Source organism: Leopardus geoffroyi, chromosome A2 (assembly GCF_018350155.1).
Source record: "Leopardus geoffroyi isolate Oge1 chromosome A2, O.geoffroyi_Oge1_pat1.0, whole genome shotgun sequence".
Lineage (NCBI taxonomy): Eukaryota > Metazoa > Chordata > Mammalia > Carnivora > Felidae > Leopardus > Leopardus geoffroyi.
The window spans coordinates 153,481,672-153,500,297 of NC_059331.1; the positions used below are offsets into that span (position 1 = coordinate 153,481,672).

General features: G+C 37.5%; 1 protein-coding gene across 1 annotated transcript in view; it reads left to right on the top strand.

Moving 5' to 3' along the window:
* Positions 1-1,658: 1,658 nt before the first annotated feature.
* AKR1D1 (aldo-keto reductase family 1 member D1) overlaps positions 1,659-18,626 on the top strand; it is a 92,342-nt gene continuing 75,374 nt past the window's right edge. Inside the window, exon 1 of the mRNA XM_045495809.1 lies at positions 1,659-1,930. Coding sequence (XP_045351765.1) covers positions 1,868-1,930 — 63 coding nt within the window. The 5' untranslated portion in view covers positions 1,659-1,867. The remainder of the gene's footprint in view (positions 1,931-18,626) is intronic.

Sequence of the window (18,626 nt, forward strand, 5' to 3'; positions counted from 1 at the left end):
ATATTTTCTTAATATAGATTAGGTCATTTGAGTCTGGATTGTTTAAAAAATGAGATACGTATTATACACAAACATAAGTATTCCCCGTTGTGCACGAGTTTGTATTAGCAAAGTTCTAGCAAATTTTCATCTCCTGTTCACATTTTCCGCCCGCTTTCTGCTATGCTCTTCTCCTGACATGTTGTTTTTAGGGGCTTCACTTATTTTTTGCTTTCAATTCACCCTGCAGTCTATTGATGAGAGCCAATGGCTTGCTTCTCCAGGTCCTGAAGATCAAGGAGCTAAAGACCTGGAATTCATAGAACCTTTTATCTCTGTGGAAGAGTCAGGCAAACAAAACAAAACGAACATATATAAAAAAAAAAAAAAGCCATAATATAATTTCAGAAAGTAGTAACTGCTATAAAGAAAAATAAAAGCAAGGTAAGAGAATGGGGCAGTTCAATGCTATTTTAGATAGCCGTCAGGGTTCTTTCTGGGAAAGTGACATTTGAGCACAGACCTGAAGGAAAGGAGGTTTGAGGAGGAGCTGGTGTTTTGCTGACAGAGAAGCCGGTTTTTGCAGCAAGATTTTCCTCAGTGAGTGATGAGAGAGGAGGCCTGAGAGATGGGCAGGGACCAGATCACCAACCTGCCTAGATTAGGGAAGAGAGACCCTATTCTAGTATTTTCTCCCAACACTGTGATTTTTCTTCCTCTTTTTAGACTCCTCCTTTTAAGGAAACAAAGTCATTGAAAATATAGTTTGTTCATTTTGTTTTTGGTATTTTTAATTGGTTTTCTCATTTTAAATATGAAGAGGTCTGCCAAGTGTCTCTAGAAGTTTCTCACAATGGCACATTCAGGTATTATTAGGGAGTACTTCCTCCTCTCCTTTGCAAGCATTTCTTGGTGAGTGGGGTCAGTCAAAGGTCTTGGAACTCTGTGTTGTCTTTAAGCAGCAGATTGTCATGTAAACTATTCCATTTGTCCGGTCCTATCTCCTGGGACTTTTGAGAATATTTTAATACTTGAATAGAAATTCTAGTTTATGGGCATACACCTTCTTTGTGTAATAGTTTTCTCGTTTTTCTCTTCGTCCTTGATTCATTAAAAAAAAAGTTTTTTAATGTTTATTTATGTTTGAGAGACAGAGAGAGACAGAGTGTGAGCAGGTGAGGGGCAGAGAGAGGGAGACACAGAATCTGAAGCAGGCTCCAGGCTCCAAGCTGTCAGCACAGAGTCCAACGCAGGGCTCGAATTCACGAACTGTGAGATCATGACCTGAGTGAAGTCGGACGCTTAACCAACTGAGCCACCCAGGTGCCCCAATTCTCACTTTTAAATCTGCTACCTCCTTCCCCACATCCTCTTAGCATACCACTCAACATGAGTAAGAAGGAAACATGTACATCCTCCTTAATGGTGGAATACAAATACTTATCTGTCAAATATTGCTGCTTGTGACAGAGTCAGCCTCTGGTTATGCCCAATGTGGTAGGCAGCTTCTTGGCTCCGATTATTCTGCTTCTTGGTATTTATATCCTTGTGTAATTCCCTGCCCTTGAGTGTGGGCTGGACTTCCTTGAAACAAATAGAATATGGCAAAAGTAATGGCTTCCAAGAAAGATTCTGACTGCCCACTTGCTTTGTACTCTCTTCCTCTCTTGCTAGCTTGCTCCAAGGAAAGCCAGCTGCCATGCTGGGAGCTGCCCAGTGGAGAAGCCCACATGGCAAGGAACTGAGGGAGGCGTCCAGCCGGTAGCCAGCAAGGAACTGAATCGCTGAGTCCCATAACCCCTGAGCAACCACATCCTGCTAGTAACCATGTGAGTGACTTGGGGAGCAGTTCCTCCCCCAAGTTGAACCCAGAGACGACTACAGCATTATGAGAGACTCTGAACCAGAGGACTGGGCTAAGCTGCAGATTCCAGACCCACGGACACGAGAGGTAATACACATATGTTGTTTTTAAGCCACTATGTTTTTCTTCATGAAATAAGTAATATAATAATTGGTACCCTAAAGGTTTGATGAAATTTACCTGTACTCCAAAAATAATGTCACAATCCCTAATGGTGATTTTTTCCCCAGCCCTCCTTGTTTCATGTTTCCTCATATTTCTTGTTCTGCACTTGGGTTTTGTGTCTGTCTCTTTCCCTCTCATTCTTAGGATTTAGCAATTGAGTTGACTTCCCCCTTCCTCCCCCCAGTTTCTCTGGCATCCTTAAAAAGTAGCAGCAGTTACTCCTGTGTCTTTTTCTTTTTCTTTTCTTTCTTTGTTTTTTTTTTGGGGGGGGGATAGAATTGACATAAAACATTACATTAATTCATTAGTTTCAGGTACACAACATAATGACTCGGTATTTGCATATATTACAAAAAGATCATCACAATGTATAGTTATAGTCAACATGATGCACATTATATTCTCTGGACTTCTTTATTTTATAACCAGGGAATTTATACCTTTTGACCCACTTCACCCATTATGCCCCACCCCCCATCTCCAATCTGTTCTCTGTATCTGTACATTCAGTTTTTTTTTTTGTTTTTGTTTTTATATCTCACATATAAGTGAGATCATACAGGATTTGTCTTTCTTCCTGACTTACTTCACTTAACACCCTCAAAGTCCATCCATGTTGCTGGAAATGGCAAGATTTCCTTCTTTTTAATGGATGAATAATATTCCATTGTGTATTTATACCACATTTTCTAAATCCATTCATTCACTGATGGACACTTAGGTTGCTTTTGTGTCTTGCTATTGTACATAATGCTGCAATGATCATGGGGCTGCAGATATCTTTTCTAGTTCGTGGTGTTATTTCCTTCAGATGAATACCCAGAAGTGGAATTGCTGGGCCATATGATAGGTGTATTTTTAATTTTTTGAGGAACCTCCATACTGTTTTCCACAGTGGCTGCACCAATTTACATTCCCACCAACACTACACAGGGGTTCCCTTTTCTGCACAGCCTCACCAACACATACTGTTTCTTGTCTTTTTTCTAATAGCCATTCTAACATGTGTGAGGTGATATCTTATAGTGGTTTTTATTTGCCCTTCTTCATTTCCCCTGATGATTAGTGATGTCGAATACATTTTTATGTAACTGCTGACCATCTGTATATCTTTGGAAAGATCTCTTTTCAGATCCTCTGCCCATTTTTTAGTTGGATTATTTGTTGTTATGCTGTTGAGTTATATGAGTTCTTGATATATTTTGGATATTAACCCCATATCAGATATATGATTTGCAAATATTTAATGCCATTTGGTAGGTTGCCTTTTCATTCTGAGGATGGTTTCCTTTGCTGCACAGAAGCTTTTTGGTGTGATATAGAGCCACTTAGTTATTATTTTTGCCTTCATTGCCTTTGCTTTTGGTGTCATATCCGAAAAATTATTGCCGATACCAATGTCAAGGAGCTTACCACCTTTGTTTTCTTCTAGGATTTTTCAGGTTTCAGGTCTTACATTCAAGTTTTTATTCCCTTTTGAGTTCATTCTTGGGTATGGTTTAAGATCGCGGTTTTGTTTTGGGGCGCCTGGGTGGTTCAGTCAGTTAAGCGTCTAACTTCGGCTCAGGTCATGATCTCACCGTTCACGAGTTTGAGCCCTGTGTCGGCCTTGGTGCTGACAGCTCAGAGCCTGGAGCCTGCTTTGGATTCTGTGTCTCCCTCTCTCTCTCTGCCCCTCCCTCGCTCTCTCTCTCTCTCGCAAAAATAAACATTAAAAAAAAATTGTGGTTTTGTTTCATTCTTTTGCATGTGGCTGCCCAGTTTTCATATCATCATTTATCCAAGAGACTGTCATTTCCCTTTGTATATTCTTGGTTCCTTTGTTATAAATTAATTGACTATATATGCATGGATTTCTTTCTGGGATCTCTATCTCGTTGCATTGATCTATCTGTCTGTTTATATGCCAATACCCAGACTCTTTTGATTACAATAGCTTTGTAAGACAGTTTGAAATTGGGAAGCATGATGCCTCCAGGTTGTTCTGCTTTCTCAAAATTGCTTTGTCTGTACTGGGATTGTTTGTTCTGTTTCTGTGAAAAGTGTCATTAGAATTTTAACAGGGATTACACTGAATCTGTAGACTACTTTGGATAATGTGGACATTTTAACAATATTAATTCTCCCAATCATGAAACAAGAAATATCTTTCCATTTATTTGTATTTTCATTAATTTCTTTCATCAGTGTCTTATAGTTTTCAGTTACAGGTCTTTCACCTCCTTGGTTAAATTTATTCCTAGGTAGTTAATCCCATTTGATGCAATTGCAAATGGAAATGTTTTTTAAATTTCTCTTTCTGATAGTTCATTATTAGTGTATAAAAATGCAACAGATTTTTGTATGTGGATTATTGTATCCTGCAACTATATTGAAATTTTTTATTAGTTCTAACAGTTTTTTGGTGGAGTCTTTAGGGTCTTCTATATATAATATTGTGTCACCTACAAATGGTGACAGTTTTACTTCTTCCTTTCTTATCTGGATGCCTTTTATTTCTTTTTCTTGCCTAATTGTTCTGGCTAGGACTTCCAGTACTATTTGGATAAAAGTGGTAAGAATGGACTTCCTTGTCTTGTTCCTGATCATAGAGGGAAAGCTTTCAGCTTTTCCCCATTGAGTATGATGTTGGCTGTGGGTTTGTCATATACAAACTTTATTATGTTGAGATATGTTCCCTTTATACCTACTTTGTGGAGGGTTTTTATTAAATGGATGTTGAATTATAGCAAATGCTCTTTCTGCATCTACTGAGATGATCATAAGATTTTTATCCTTCATTTTGTTAATGTGGCGTATCACATTAATTTATGGATATTGAACCATCCTTGCATCCCTGGAATAAATTCCACCTGATTATGGTGTATCATCCTTTTAATGTATTGTTGGATTTGGCTTGCTAATATTTTGTGGAAGAGTTTTGCATATACATTTATTAGGGATGTAGACCTGTAATTTTCTTTTCTTTTTTTCTCTTTCTTTCTTTCTTTTTTTACTTTCTTTTTGTTGTTGTTGTTGTTGTTGTTGTTGTTGTGTCCTTATCTGGTTTTGGAATCAAGGTAATGCTGGCTTCATAAAATGAGTTTGTAAGTATTCCCTCCTCTTCTATTCTTTTGGAAAAGCCTGGGAAGGATTGGTATTAATTTTTCTTTAAATGTTTGGTAGAATTCAGCAATGAAGCCATCTGGTCCTGGACTTTGTTTGTTGGGAGGTTTTTGATAACTGATTCAATTGCTTTACTAGTAATTTGTTCACATTTTCTCTTTCTTCATGATTCAGTCTTGGTAGGTTGTATGTTTCTATGAACTTATCCATTTCTTCTAGATTTTCCAATTTGTTGGCATATAACTGTTCATAGCAGTCTCTTATGATCCTTTGTATCCCTGTGATATCAGTTGTAACATTTCCTCTTTAATCTCTGATTGTATTTATTTGAGTTTTCTCTCCTTTTCTTGGTGAGTCTAGGTAAAGGCTTGTCACGTTTTTTTTTTTTTAATTTGAAGTTTATTTATTTATTTTGAGAGAGGTGGGGAGGGAGGCAGAGAGAGAGAATCCCAAGCAGACTCCATGCTGTCAGCATGGATCCTGATGTGGGGCTCGAACTCACAAACTGTGAGATCATGACCTTAGCCAAAGTCAAGAGTCAGATGCTTAACCAACTGAGCCACCCAGGCATTCCAGTTTTTTTTTCTTTAAAAATATAGCTCTTAGATTTATTGATTTTTTTCTATTGTTTTAAAAAAATTTTTTTATGTTTATTTATATTAGAGAGAGAGAGAAAAAGCGAGCGTAGGCAGGGGAGTGGCAGACAGACATAGACAGAATCTGAGGCAGGCTCCAGGCTATGAGCTGTCAGCACAGAGCCTGATGTGAGGCTCAAACTCACGAGCAGTGAGTTCATGACCTGAGCTGAAGTCAGATGCTTACCCAACTGAGCCACCCAGGCACCCCTTTTATTGTTTTTTTAATCTCCATTTCATTTATTTCCACTGTGATCTTTGTTATTTCCTTTCTTCTACTAACCTTAGGCTTCCTTTGTTCTTTTTCTTATTCCTTGAGGTATAAAGTTAGGTTGTTTAGTTGAGATTTTCTTATTTCTGAATGTAGCCATTTACTGCTCTTCTACCCTTGATGTAGGTTTTTTTCTCATTTGCCTAATGTATAGGAGTCACTCAGCTAGGTGGGAATGCAAACTGATGCAGCCACTCTGGAAAACAGTATGGAGGTTCCTCAAAAAATTAAAAATAGAGCTGTCCTATGGCCAAGCAATTACACTACTAGGTATTTATCCAAAGGATACAAAAATACTGATCTCAAGGGCATATGCACCGCAGTGTTTATAGCAGCATTATCTACAATAGCCAACATATGGAAAGAGCCCAAATGTCCATCAACTGATGAATAGATAAAGAAGATGTGGTGTATATACACATGGAATATTACTCGACAATCAAAAAGAATGAAATTTTGCCATTTTCAACAATGTGGATGGAACTAGAGAGTGTATTATGCTAAGTGAGGTAAGTCAGCCAGAGAAAGATAAATATCATATGATTTCACCCATACGTGGAATTTAAGAAACAAAGATGAATGTGGGGGCGGGGGGGAAGGAAAAATAAAATAAAAATAGAGAGGGAAACAAACCATAAGAGACTCTTAAATATAGAGAAAAAACTAAGGGTTTCTGGGGGGGAATTAGAATGATCTAAATGGGTGATGGGCATTAAGGAGGGCACTTGTTGGGATGAGTACTGGCTGTTATATGTAAGTGATGAATCACTAAATTCTATTCCTGAAACCATTATCACACTATATATTAACTAACTTGGATTTAAATAAAATTAAAACAATAAAAAAAGAAAAGGAAGATTAAAATACAGTTAATTAAATTAAAAAAAGGAGTCACTCACTAGTTTGGGGTTTCTTTCAGAAGAAATTATTCTATATGTAAATTCAGTGGGTCTGTGAGAGGACATGAGTTCAGGATTGCCCTACATTGCCATCTTGAATCAGAACCTCCTGTCTGTTTGTGATAGATAAATGGCACCTGAATAACTGGAAGTCATATTTTCCCAAAGCCAAAATCAAGTACAGGGCACCTGGGTGGCTTAGTCAGTTAAGCATCCAACTGTTGATTTCGGCTCAGGTCACCATTGGGGTATCAAACCCCACATTGGGCTCTGTGCTGACAGCATGGAGCCTGCTTGGGATTCTCTCTCCCTCTCTCTCTCTCTGCCCCTCCCCTGCTCATGCATGCTCTCGCTCTCTCTCGCTCTTTCTCAAAATAAGTAAGTAAACATTAAAAAAATCAAGTACATAAGCCAACACCATATCTTCCTGATTTTTTGTGGTATTATTTGCTATATTTCTATTTGCTGACCTATTTACAAATTTGCACTACATGTTTTCTATACCTTCATCCTAATTATTAAGACTAATTATATCCAGAATTGGGCACTTGACAGATTTCCACATCATGAAAATAAAACCCTCCTTTCAAGATGGCATAGCCCAATGTTTCCACATGCTTTCAATCTGAGTATTCAATAAATATTAACCTATTGATTTTTCTCTTTTCATGTCCTATAATTTCTTCAGTTTATCCATAAGAATTTGCCAAGTACCTGTTGAATTCCAGACATAATGTGTCCATATTTTCCAGGTATAAAACTTTCTCAAAAAAAAGATGTGGAATCTTGCCACTCATACTTTTCCTAGACTAATGGTTAGGGGATTAAAAGGCCATATTCAGTCAAGTACGAAGATGTAGAATCCAATGGCATAGTCAGATGTGTTCCAGTCTGTCATTTCTCAAGCTTTCCTGAAGTTGGAAATTACCTTTGACCTCAAGCCTTAGCCACTAGATGAATATCACAGCACCTAAGGAAATTGAAGTTGGTGATAGAAAGATATGATTATCTTGGGTTCTCTGTCCTAAACTATGATCTTTCCTCTATTTCCCATGAATTGGAGAAAGAGTTCAGTGGCAAGCCTGTTGCCTTTCTTGCTGAAAGAAAAAAATCTGCCTAAGCCCACATGAAAAAACTGTGCAGAATAATGAGCAAAAACATCTCTAGAGTCATACCCTGACACTGGTACCTAACACAAGCTTTGAAAACTTGGTCTTCCCAAGTGAAATCGTGTCTAAGAGAACAAGTGTGAGACTGGACAGCAGCTGGCTTACAAAGGTCTCACCCATCAACGATGAAAACCATGTGAAGGGGAGGGACAGGCAAGAAAGGATCCCATCACAAAAAGATGCCTAATTCTTTTAGTCTCCCAGTGTTGCCATAACAAAGTATCACAAACCAGGTGGCTTAAAGCAACATAAATTAATTGTCTCATAGTTCTAGAAACCAAAGGTCTAAAATCAAGGTGCTAGTAGGGCCATCCTTCTTTGGGCAGTCTGGACAGAATCCTTCCTTGCCTCCTCTTAGCTCCAGGTGGTGGATGTCCAACCTTGATAGTCCTTGGCTTGCAGCTGTATCTTTCTGATCCTTGTGTCCATCATCACATGGCACCCTCCAGTCATGTGTCTGTGTCTTCACGTGGAATTCTCCTACCTGTGTGTATCTCTCTCTCCTCGTCTTTTAAGAACACTAATCATATTGAATTAAATGCCCACACTACTGTAGTATGACCTTACCTTAATTAGATCTGCAATGATCATATTTCCAAATTGGGTCTCATTATAAAGTACTGGTGGTTAGGAAGGACTTTAACATATATTTTGGGTGAACATAATTCAACCCATAACACAAATATCAAGCCACCATCAATCAACATTACCCTTTGAGTTCCTAGTGCAAGCACATCCCTTTGTTGATTAATGTCCCTAAAATATGTCTTTGATTCTTTGGTAAAACCACCATAACCTTAAAAAAAAAAAAAACAAAGCAGACTTTATTACACTTAGAATTTAGCTTCCCTGTCACTATTATTCAAGGTGTATGCCATGTCCTTCTACTCCCCTTCTATCTTCTCTTTGTACATGTCCATTCAAGAGCTCCCAACAAACACGATGTTCTCCAGGTACAGACCTCTTGCCTTCTGTATTGAATCATTTGTGATGACACGATCAGATTTGCATTTCTTGGGAATTTATCATTCCTCTTGAGCAGTTGTCCCTTTTATTATAACCAACCATGTGATCCCACCTATCTTGTCTCATCATTGTTTTAATAGATTCTGAAGACTCACCTATTTTGTTCTATTACACTTGGCTTTCTACCGTTCTTTGAGAGTTTTCTTTCTATTTTAACATGTTCTATCCTTTGATTCTAGTTTGGAATGGAATCCAACCTTTAATATTACTTGACATTCCTTCTTTTAATTCTTCTTGTTCTGTCTTCAGTATAACAAAGAAAATTCCCAGCTCTGAGAAATTTTTCAATTATCATTACTTAACCAGAAATGAATGTCTTTATATTTCACATTCTTTGCATGTAGAGCAGAGAGGGGAGCAAGTGCCTGGGAGAATCTACAGTCTCTCCTTGGGAGATTGAGGGTTACAAGGTAGGCTTGGGAGTCCTGTTAGGTCTGAGGGACTCTAAAGTAAATGGTAATGAGAACTCTGAGCACTAAGATAAAGAATCCAATGAAAAGAGGAGGTGAAGATTACTGCTTCTAACCTCTGAGAAGTGTGCCCTGGGTAGACAGTAAGCTGGAAAGGACTGGAAATCACAAGGCCCTTGACTACAGATTTGACTGCTTGCCATTAGAGAACAGCCCCTGAAGTGGGTCATAGATGGGGCCACTCTACCTGAAGCCAAGGAAACATGTCTCTGTCTCTTAGTTTCTGAGACAGGGCACTATGAAAGCCTAGAGAGCAGGATACCCTTTGAAAATCTAATAGAAAATCTGTAACCTCTTCCCATCTTGGCAAGATCAGGGATGGCAGGAACCACAGTGAACAAGAGGAGTTGCACAGGTATGAGCTGCTGTAATCACACATCACTAGCCCTGCTCTACCATTGCTGTCCCCAGAAATCTTGATTCCCCACCCTTCCAGTGCCACAAGGCAGCATCACAATCACATTCTGAAGCCATACTCTCACTGCTTTGCCACTGAGCCTGAGCCTGCCAATACACTACAGCTCCTTTTCGAATGTTAGAGGATATTTTCTCAGTCAACTGGCTGTTTGAAAATAAAATTTTATTAAACTCCTACCTTACGACTTCTATGGAAATAAATTTCTGATGGACTAAGGACACAAGTATAAAATAAAATTAAACTGTCCAGAGGAAACAGCGATAAAATACTTTTATAATTTTAGCATGAGCAAGTTCTTGGCATAATATAAAAGGCAGAAGATTTTCAGGAAAAACTAGATTTATTTAAACATAGAATACACACAGAAAATGTAACTTAAGTAAATGGAATTAAAATATTATCCATACTGTTGTTAACCTGAATCCTTTTGAGTGAAGCTCTTTTTGAACTGTTTTCCTGGTATTCCCATCCCATCCCAAGTAAACAGTGCTAACACTGGTATGTACCCTTCCAGACTTTTCTTTATGTCTATATAATTCTATACAAATACACATATAGGGGTGCTCGGTCATTGTTGTATTATGCACACTTCCCTGCATTTTGCTTTTCTCACTTAATAATAGACTTGAACCCCCCCTCCCCCCCACCAAGTCCTCCAATATAGATCTAGTACAGTCTTGTTAATGACTGACTGAAAAAGGACCATTAAAAGATAACATGAGTTGGGGCGCCTGGGTGGCTCAGTCGGTTAAGTGTCCGACTTCAGCTCAGGTCACGATCTCGCGGTCCGTGGGTTCGAGCCCCGCGTCGGGCTCTGGGCTGATGGCTCGGAGCCTGGAGCCTGCTTCTGATTCTGTGTCTCCCTCTCTCTCTGCCCCTCCCCCATTCATGCTCTGTCTCTCTCTGTCTCAAAAATAAATAAAGTTTAAAAAAATTAAAAAAAAAGATAACATGAGTCATATTAAGCATTTTAAGAGTTTATTTGAACAAAATGTGATTAAATCAGGCAGCATCCAATCTGGCAAATAGAAAAGGAACTCCAAGAAGCTGTACAAAATAAAAGACTTTCATAGGCAGAAGGGAGCAGGAGCAAGGAAGTTGCATGTGGCAAAAAAGCAGGTTAGTTATGCAAGGTTACTATCCTTTGGGAGATGGCAGAGGTCTATCCCAGACGAATGACCTAACTAGTGCTTATCAGGTGATTCCTGATTGACTGGTTTAAGATTCCATTTCTGGGAGTGCTGAAAGTGTAATCAAGTTGACTTTTGGTTTGGTGATGTGGGGCTTAGCATAAACAACTCCATTTTGTCCTGTTTTTAACAAACTGAAGCATTTTTTATTCCCCAACTCACAAGCATTTACTCCGTTTCCAAATTTTACTGCTAGAAACATCAATTACATGACATGGGATAATATACTTTTCTGTTTTGTAAGGTCCTATAAGTGACCTTCTCCCAGTATGGAAGATTAGGCTCAAGTTGTTGAATTTGACAGCCTAAGAGCACCAGGTGCCCAAGCATTGGAGATGGGGATCCAGGAGTGGAACTTAGGAGGGAGTAGGGAGTTGAAGTGGCACGAAGGACCAGGGAAGGGACACAGGCTTCAAGTGTGTACTTTGCCATGCACAGTTTTGCCGGTGACCAATGCAGGGTCCTCACCCTAGGATATTGTTCATACTGTGTCACAAGTGAGGTTGTAGATTACTTAAAGGAGGGTGGAAGACAACCTGAAACTAAAGATCTGAACTAGAAAGAACAGGAACTTAAATCTCAGCCAGAATCTTGGTCACTTCTACAATACTGCCACCTTGTGGCTGTAGAACATTGCAGCTGGCAAACCTGAAGTGATGGGTTGGAAAAGCGAAGTCATTACATAGAACCAATTCTCATGTTCTATCTTAATTTGTACCTCCCTGGTCAAGGTATAAACATTTCCATCAACCTGAAGAGTGTCCTTATGCTACTTCCAATGGGTACTTCCCCTTCATCATTTTTCCGACCTCCATTAGATTTGCTGTTCTTAGAGATCATATAAATGGAATCCTACAGTACATCCCCTTTTGTGCGTGGTTCACAGTGTCTATGAGTTTCAACCATGCTGTTGCATGTAGTTAATTACTAGTAATGGTGTTCTCTAAATTTTACATAAACACTGAATTAGTAAATACTGGGTCATTTCTAGGGGAAATATAGGGGTAGGTTCCTGTGAGTTTCGGTCATAACGATTTCATCACCTCATCAACACATATAAACAAACATACCAATATATATAAACATATATCAACTGATTAATACATGTAAACAAGCAAAATCAAAGCAAATCCTGTTTTATGTGTATTTCTGTTTAAAGACGCCTTATTTAATATATATTGTTGATTCATTAGCGTGGAACTCACTGCCAAGAGCACTGCATGAGCTACAATGCCTGAAAGAAGCTTATCCAACACATGTATTTTCTCTGTAAGGCACATCACAGTCTTCTTGCACTTAGAAATGCTTAGTACTACAGCACTACACTTGGGCCATTTTGAACAGTGAAATCACCATCAAAAATTTGAAAAAACGCAGAATAGACCACAACAATAAGGCCTGTTTACAGTATGAGGGCTGAAATAGAAAGACGGAACATGGCATTATTCATCCTCACTGGAAACATGCATGCCAGGCAATTCAGAGTTTTCACCACTCTATGTGTGTTCATGAATGACCATGAATGCCATACTGATTTTAGGCTTTCACATACATTTTAGCAAATAGGAAAGTTCTCAGTGACAGAATCCACAGATAGTGGTGATGAATTGTATCTATACTCTGTTCTTTTTTATTGCTGAGTAATAGTCCATCGTATGTATATGACACTCTTTGTTTATCCATTCACCTATAGATGGAATTTGGCGTTGTTTCCTATTTAGGGCTACTATGAAGTAGGGTTCTATAAACGTTCTTGTACAAGCTATTTTGTGAAGATGTATGCATATTTCTCTCCAAGAGAAATATGCATGTTCAGCTTTATTAGAAACTTTCAAACAGTTTTGCAAAGTGATTTACCATTTTATACTCTTATCAGCAATATGAGAGTTTTACTTGTTCCACAGATTCACTTATACCTGCCACTGACAATCTTTTTAATTGTATTTGTTCTGGAGGGTGTGCACTGGTGGCTTTCATTTCTGTTCCCCAGTGATTAATGATGCTGCACACCATTTTATACGTTTATTGACCATCTGTATATATTTCTTTATGAAGTCTCTTTTCAAGTTATTTTGTCCATTTTTAATTGGGATGTTTATCTTTCTTATACTTAATATATAGTTGTTCTTATATTCTGCATGTAAGTCCTTTGTCAAATACATGCATTATAACAAGTAATGTGACCATTTTCTCCCAGTGTGTGGTTTCCCTTTCCATTTACTTAATGGTGACTTGTAGTGAGTGAAAGTTTTAAATTTCAATTAAGTTTATTTTGTAAATTTTTTATTTAGGGTTACTGCTTTTTGTGTCCTAAGATATCTTTGCTTACTCCTAGGTAATGAAATCATTCTCCTATTTTTCCTAAAAGCTTTATAATTCTACCTTCCACATTTAGGTCTATAAGTCATCTGAAAATAGATTTTTGATATGACGTGAGTTAGAGATCAAGGTTGATTTTTTTTTTCATACAGACATCCAATTTCTCAAGTACTGAAAGACTCTCCTTCTTGAATAGAAACCTGCATCATTAATTTGAAATCTTTCTTCTTTTTAATAAATGTATTAAAGCTATACATTGCCCTCTTAATATTGCTTTAGCTGCACCTTATATATTTTGGTATGTTTTGTATTCATTGTTGAGCTAAAATACCTTCTAACATCCATTGTAAACTTTCTTGACCCTTGGGTTACTTAGAAAGTGTTTCTTCATTTCCAAACATGTTGGAATTTTCTGGGTATCTTGTAGTTATTGATTTTTAGTTTAAAGAAATCCAATTCCCATATATTAGGTTGATGTCCCATAGCTCACTGGTGTTCTTTTTATTTTTAAAATTCCTTTTTTACCCCTGTGTTTCATGTTCAATAGTTTCTACGTTTATTGCTTCAAGTTGACTAACTTTTTCTTATGAAATTTCAAATCCACTGTTAATTTCATCCAGTGAATTCTTCATCTGAGACATTGTAGTTTTCATCTCTGAAATCTTATTTGAGTCTTATGTATATTCCATGCCTCTATTAATGTAACATTGTATAAAAATTAAATTTTGAAACTTTAAAATAGGCAAGGCATTGGGTAAATTAATTAACTTAAATTATTGCCATGATCTCATTGATCTAGAGATTTGGTTTAGCTTGTGTAATAAAATTTTATACTTTTTAAGAAAATACATCTTTTCCTGCTTTCTTTTTTCTCCTCACTCACTAACATCATCTTCTCTTGTCTTTCAGGTATCCTTATTAATAATCTGCTGTGTAAATTTCTTTATTCAAATCCATGCTCACTTATCCAAATACAATATAAACACATGCATACCTCCCCCCCCCCACACACACACATACTCATGTATGCACACATGTATATATGGGGTCTTTTTTTCTCTGAAAAGATGGGATTGTATTATGCAACTTCTCCCTTACTATCCTTGCTTAACAATGCCATGGAGAAATCCCTCCAGGTCATTTGGTAAGGTTTCCATTTATCTACCTTAATGACTGAATAATATTCCATGTAGTAAAATGCATACAACTATTCCATTATTTAGGAACATTCTCTTATTTCTAGTTTTTATTTTGTGGTGTTTTATTATTACTGCTATTTATCATATGTAACAATTATTATACATAGCATACATTATGTGCTATGTATATAACATATGCATTATGTGATATATATGTGTATATATATACTTGTACATATATATTTGTATAGCTTATCTGTGGACTATGTCCCCAGAGGAGGAGAGGAGCATTTTCCAGTGAATATCTGCAGTTTTCATTTTTGTAGATCTTATCAGCTTGCTTTCCAAAATAGAACATCTGTTTTTATTTGTACCATCACTGCTTGGACTTCTGCTTCTGGCCAAGATGGAGTAACAGAGACTATATTTAACCTCCTTCCTGAAACAAACTAACAATCCAGACAAAATATATGGAAACAGTTTTTAAGACACTGGATGTTAGACAAGGAAAGACAGTGATTCCTGAGAGAAATAATGTGAAATGCTATATTTCCCTTTTGAATAAAAAATTTATTTATATAGTAGAGTTATGTCAATTTTATGAATTGTTAACATGAATTTAAAAATCATTTTTTTTACACAGAAATTTCTTTTTCAACTGCCACAAACCAGTGTAACTGCATTGCCATCTAAGAAAATTAACAATAATTCCTAAATATCCAATTAATATTCAACTGTTTGCAGCTGTCCCTATCTTTTGTAGTTTTTTTTTGAAGCTGACTTCTTTTTTTATTTTCAAATTTTTATTTAAATTCTAGTTAGTTAACATATAATGTAATATTGTTTTTAGGAGTTGAATTTAGTGATTCATCACTCACATATAACACCCAGTGCTGATCCTAACAAGTACCCTCCTTAATGCCCATCACCCATTTAACCTATCCCCCCACCCACCTCCCTCCATCAACCCTCAGTTTGTTCTCTATCATGAAGAGTTTTTTTTATGGTGGGGCACAGGGTGGCTTAATCCATTAAGCATCCAACCCCTGATCCTGGCTCAGGTCATGATCTCATGGTTCATGAGTTTGAGCCCTGCATCAGCTCTGCACGTGGAGAGCTGCTTGGGATTCTCTGTTCTCCCTCTCTCTGTTCTTCCCACTCTCTCTCTCTTAAAAGGAATAAATAAAACTTTTTTTAAAAAGAGGCTCTTATGGTTTGCTTCCTTCCCTCTTTTTTTTCCCATCCCATATGGTCATTTGTTTTGTTTCCTAAATTCCATATATGAGTAAAATCATATGCTATTTGCCTTTTTTATAATTTACTTCGCTTAGCATAATACACACTAGCTCTATCCACATCATTGCAAATGGCAAGATTTCATTCTTTTTGATGGCTGGGTAATATTCCTGTGTGTGTGTGTGTGTGTGTGTGTGTGTGTATACACACACCACATATTCTTTATCCATTCATCAGTTGGTGGAAATTTGGGCTCTTTCCACAGTTTGGCTATTGTTGATAATGTTGCTGTAAACATTGGGGTGCATGTACCCCTTCAAATCTGTATTTTTGTATCTTTTGGCTAAATACCTAGTAGTGCAATTGCTAGATCACAGGGCAGTTCTATTTTTAACTTTTTGAGGAACCTCTGTCATGTTTTCCAGAGTGGCTGCACCAGTTTGCATTCTCACCAACAGTGCAAAAGGGTTCACATTTCTCTGCATCCTCGCCAACCTCTGTTGTTAACTGAGTTGTTAATTTTAGCCACTCTGACAGGTGTGAGGTGGTATCTCATTGTGGTTTTGATTTGCATTTCCCTGATGATGAGTGACATTGAGCATCTTTTCATGTGCCTGTTGGCCATCTGGATGTCTTCTTTAGAGAAGTGTCTTTTCATGTCTTCTGCCCATTTATTTCTTCACCGGATTATTTGTTTTTTGGGAGTTAGGTAAATTCTTTATAAAGTTTGCATACTAACCCTTTATCAGATATGTCATTTGAAATATCTTCTCCCATCCCATAGGCTGCCTTTCAGTTTTGATGATTGTTTCCTTTGCTGTGAAGAAGCTTTTAATCTTGAAGTCCCAATAGTTCATTTTCCCTTTTGCTTCCCTTGCCTCTGGAGACATGTCAAGTAAGAAGTTGCTCTGGCTAACTCTGGAAAACAGTATGGAGGCTCCCCAAAAAATTAAAAATAGAACTACCCTATGGCCCAACAATTGCACTCTTAGGTATATATCCAGGGGATACAGGTATGCTGTTTCGAAGGGGCACATGCACCCCCATGTTTATAGCAGCACTATCAACAATAGCCAAAGTGTGGAAAGAGCCCAAATGTCCATCGATGGATGAATGGATATAGTGGTATATAAATACAATGGAATATTACTCAGGGATCACAAAGAATAAAATCTTGCCATTTGTAACTACGTGGATGGAACTGGAGGGTATTATGCTAAGCGAAATTAGTCAGAGAAAGACAAATATCATATGACTTCACTCATATGGGGAATTTAAGATACAAAACAGATGAACATAAGGGAAGGGAAGCAAAAAAGAATACAAAAACAGGGAGGGGGACAAAATGTAAGAGACTCTTGAATACAGAGAATAAACAGGATTGCTATAGCGGTTGCGGGTGGGAGAATGGGCTAAATGGGCAAGGGACAGAAGGGCACTTGTTGGGATGAGCACTAGTTGTTATATGTGGGGGATGAGTCACCAGATTGTACTCCTGAAATCATTATTGCACTATATGCTCACTAACTTGGATGTAAATTAAAAAATAAATAGAAGAAAAAAAAAAGGAAGTTGTTTCGACTGAGGTCAAAGAGGTTGCTGCTTATGTTCTCCTCTAGGATTTTAATGGTTTCCTGTCTCACACCGATACCTTAAATCCATTTTAAATTTGTTTTTGTGTATAGTGTAAGAAATGGTCCTCTTTCATTCTTTTAGATGTTGCTGCCCAGTTTTCCCAATACCATTTGTTAAAGAAACTGTCATTTTTCCATTGGATATCCTTTCCTGCTTTGTCAAACATTAGTTGACCATAGAATTGTGGGTTCATTTCTGGGTTTTCTATTCTGTTCCATTGATCTATATGTCTGTTTTTGTGCCAGTACCATACTGTCCTGATTACCTCAGCTTTGTAATATAACTTGAAGTCTGGAATTGTGATGTCTCCAGCTTTTATTTTATTTTTCAAGATTGCTTTGGCTATTTTGGGCCTTTTGTGCTTCGATATAAAGCAGGTCTTAGGTCTGTGAAATATGCTGGTGGTATTTTGATTTTTTTTTATTTTTTTAAACATTTTTATTTATTTTTGAGAGACAGACAGAGAGAGACAGAGTGTGAGTGGGGGAGGGGCAGAGAGAGAGGGAGACACAGAATGCAAACCAGGCTGTAGGCTCCTTGCTGTCAGCACAGAGCCTGACATGGGGCTCGAACTCACGAACCGCGAGATCATGACTTGAGCTGAAGTCAGATGCCTAACAACCGAGCCACCCAGGCGCCCCATGCTAGTGGTATTTTGATAGGAATTGCATTGAATGTGTGGATTGTTTTGAGGAGTATAGACATTTTAACAATATTCCTTCTTCCAATCCAGGTGCATGGAATGTTTTTTTTTTCCATTTCTATGTGTTATCTTTAATTTCTCTCATTGTTTTACAGTTTTCAAAATATAGATCTTTTACCTCTTTGGTTGGGTTAATTCTGAGGTATCTTATGGATTTTGGTGCAATTATAAATGGGATTGATTCCTTGATTTCTCTGTGTGCTGCTTCATTATTGGTGTATAGACCCATCTATTTGCTGTCTGCAAGAGGCTCATTTTAGACCTGAGGACACCTTCAGATTGAAAGTGAGAGGATGGAGAACTATCAATCATGCTACTGGAAGTCAAAAGACAGCTGGAGTAGCCATACTTGTATCAGACAAACTAGATTTATTTTTTTTTTAATTTTTTTTTTAACGTTTAT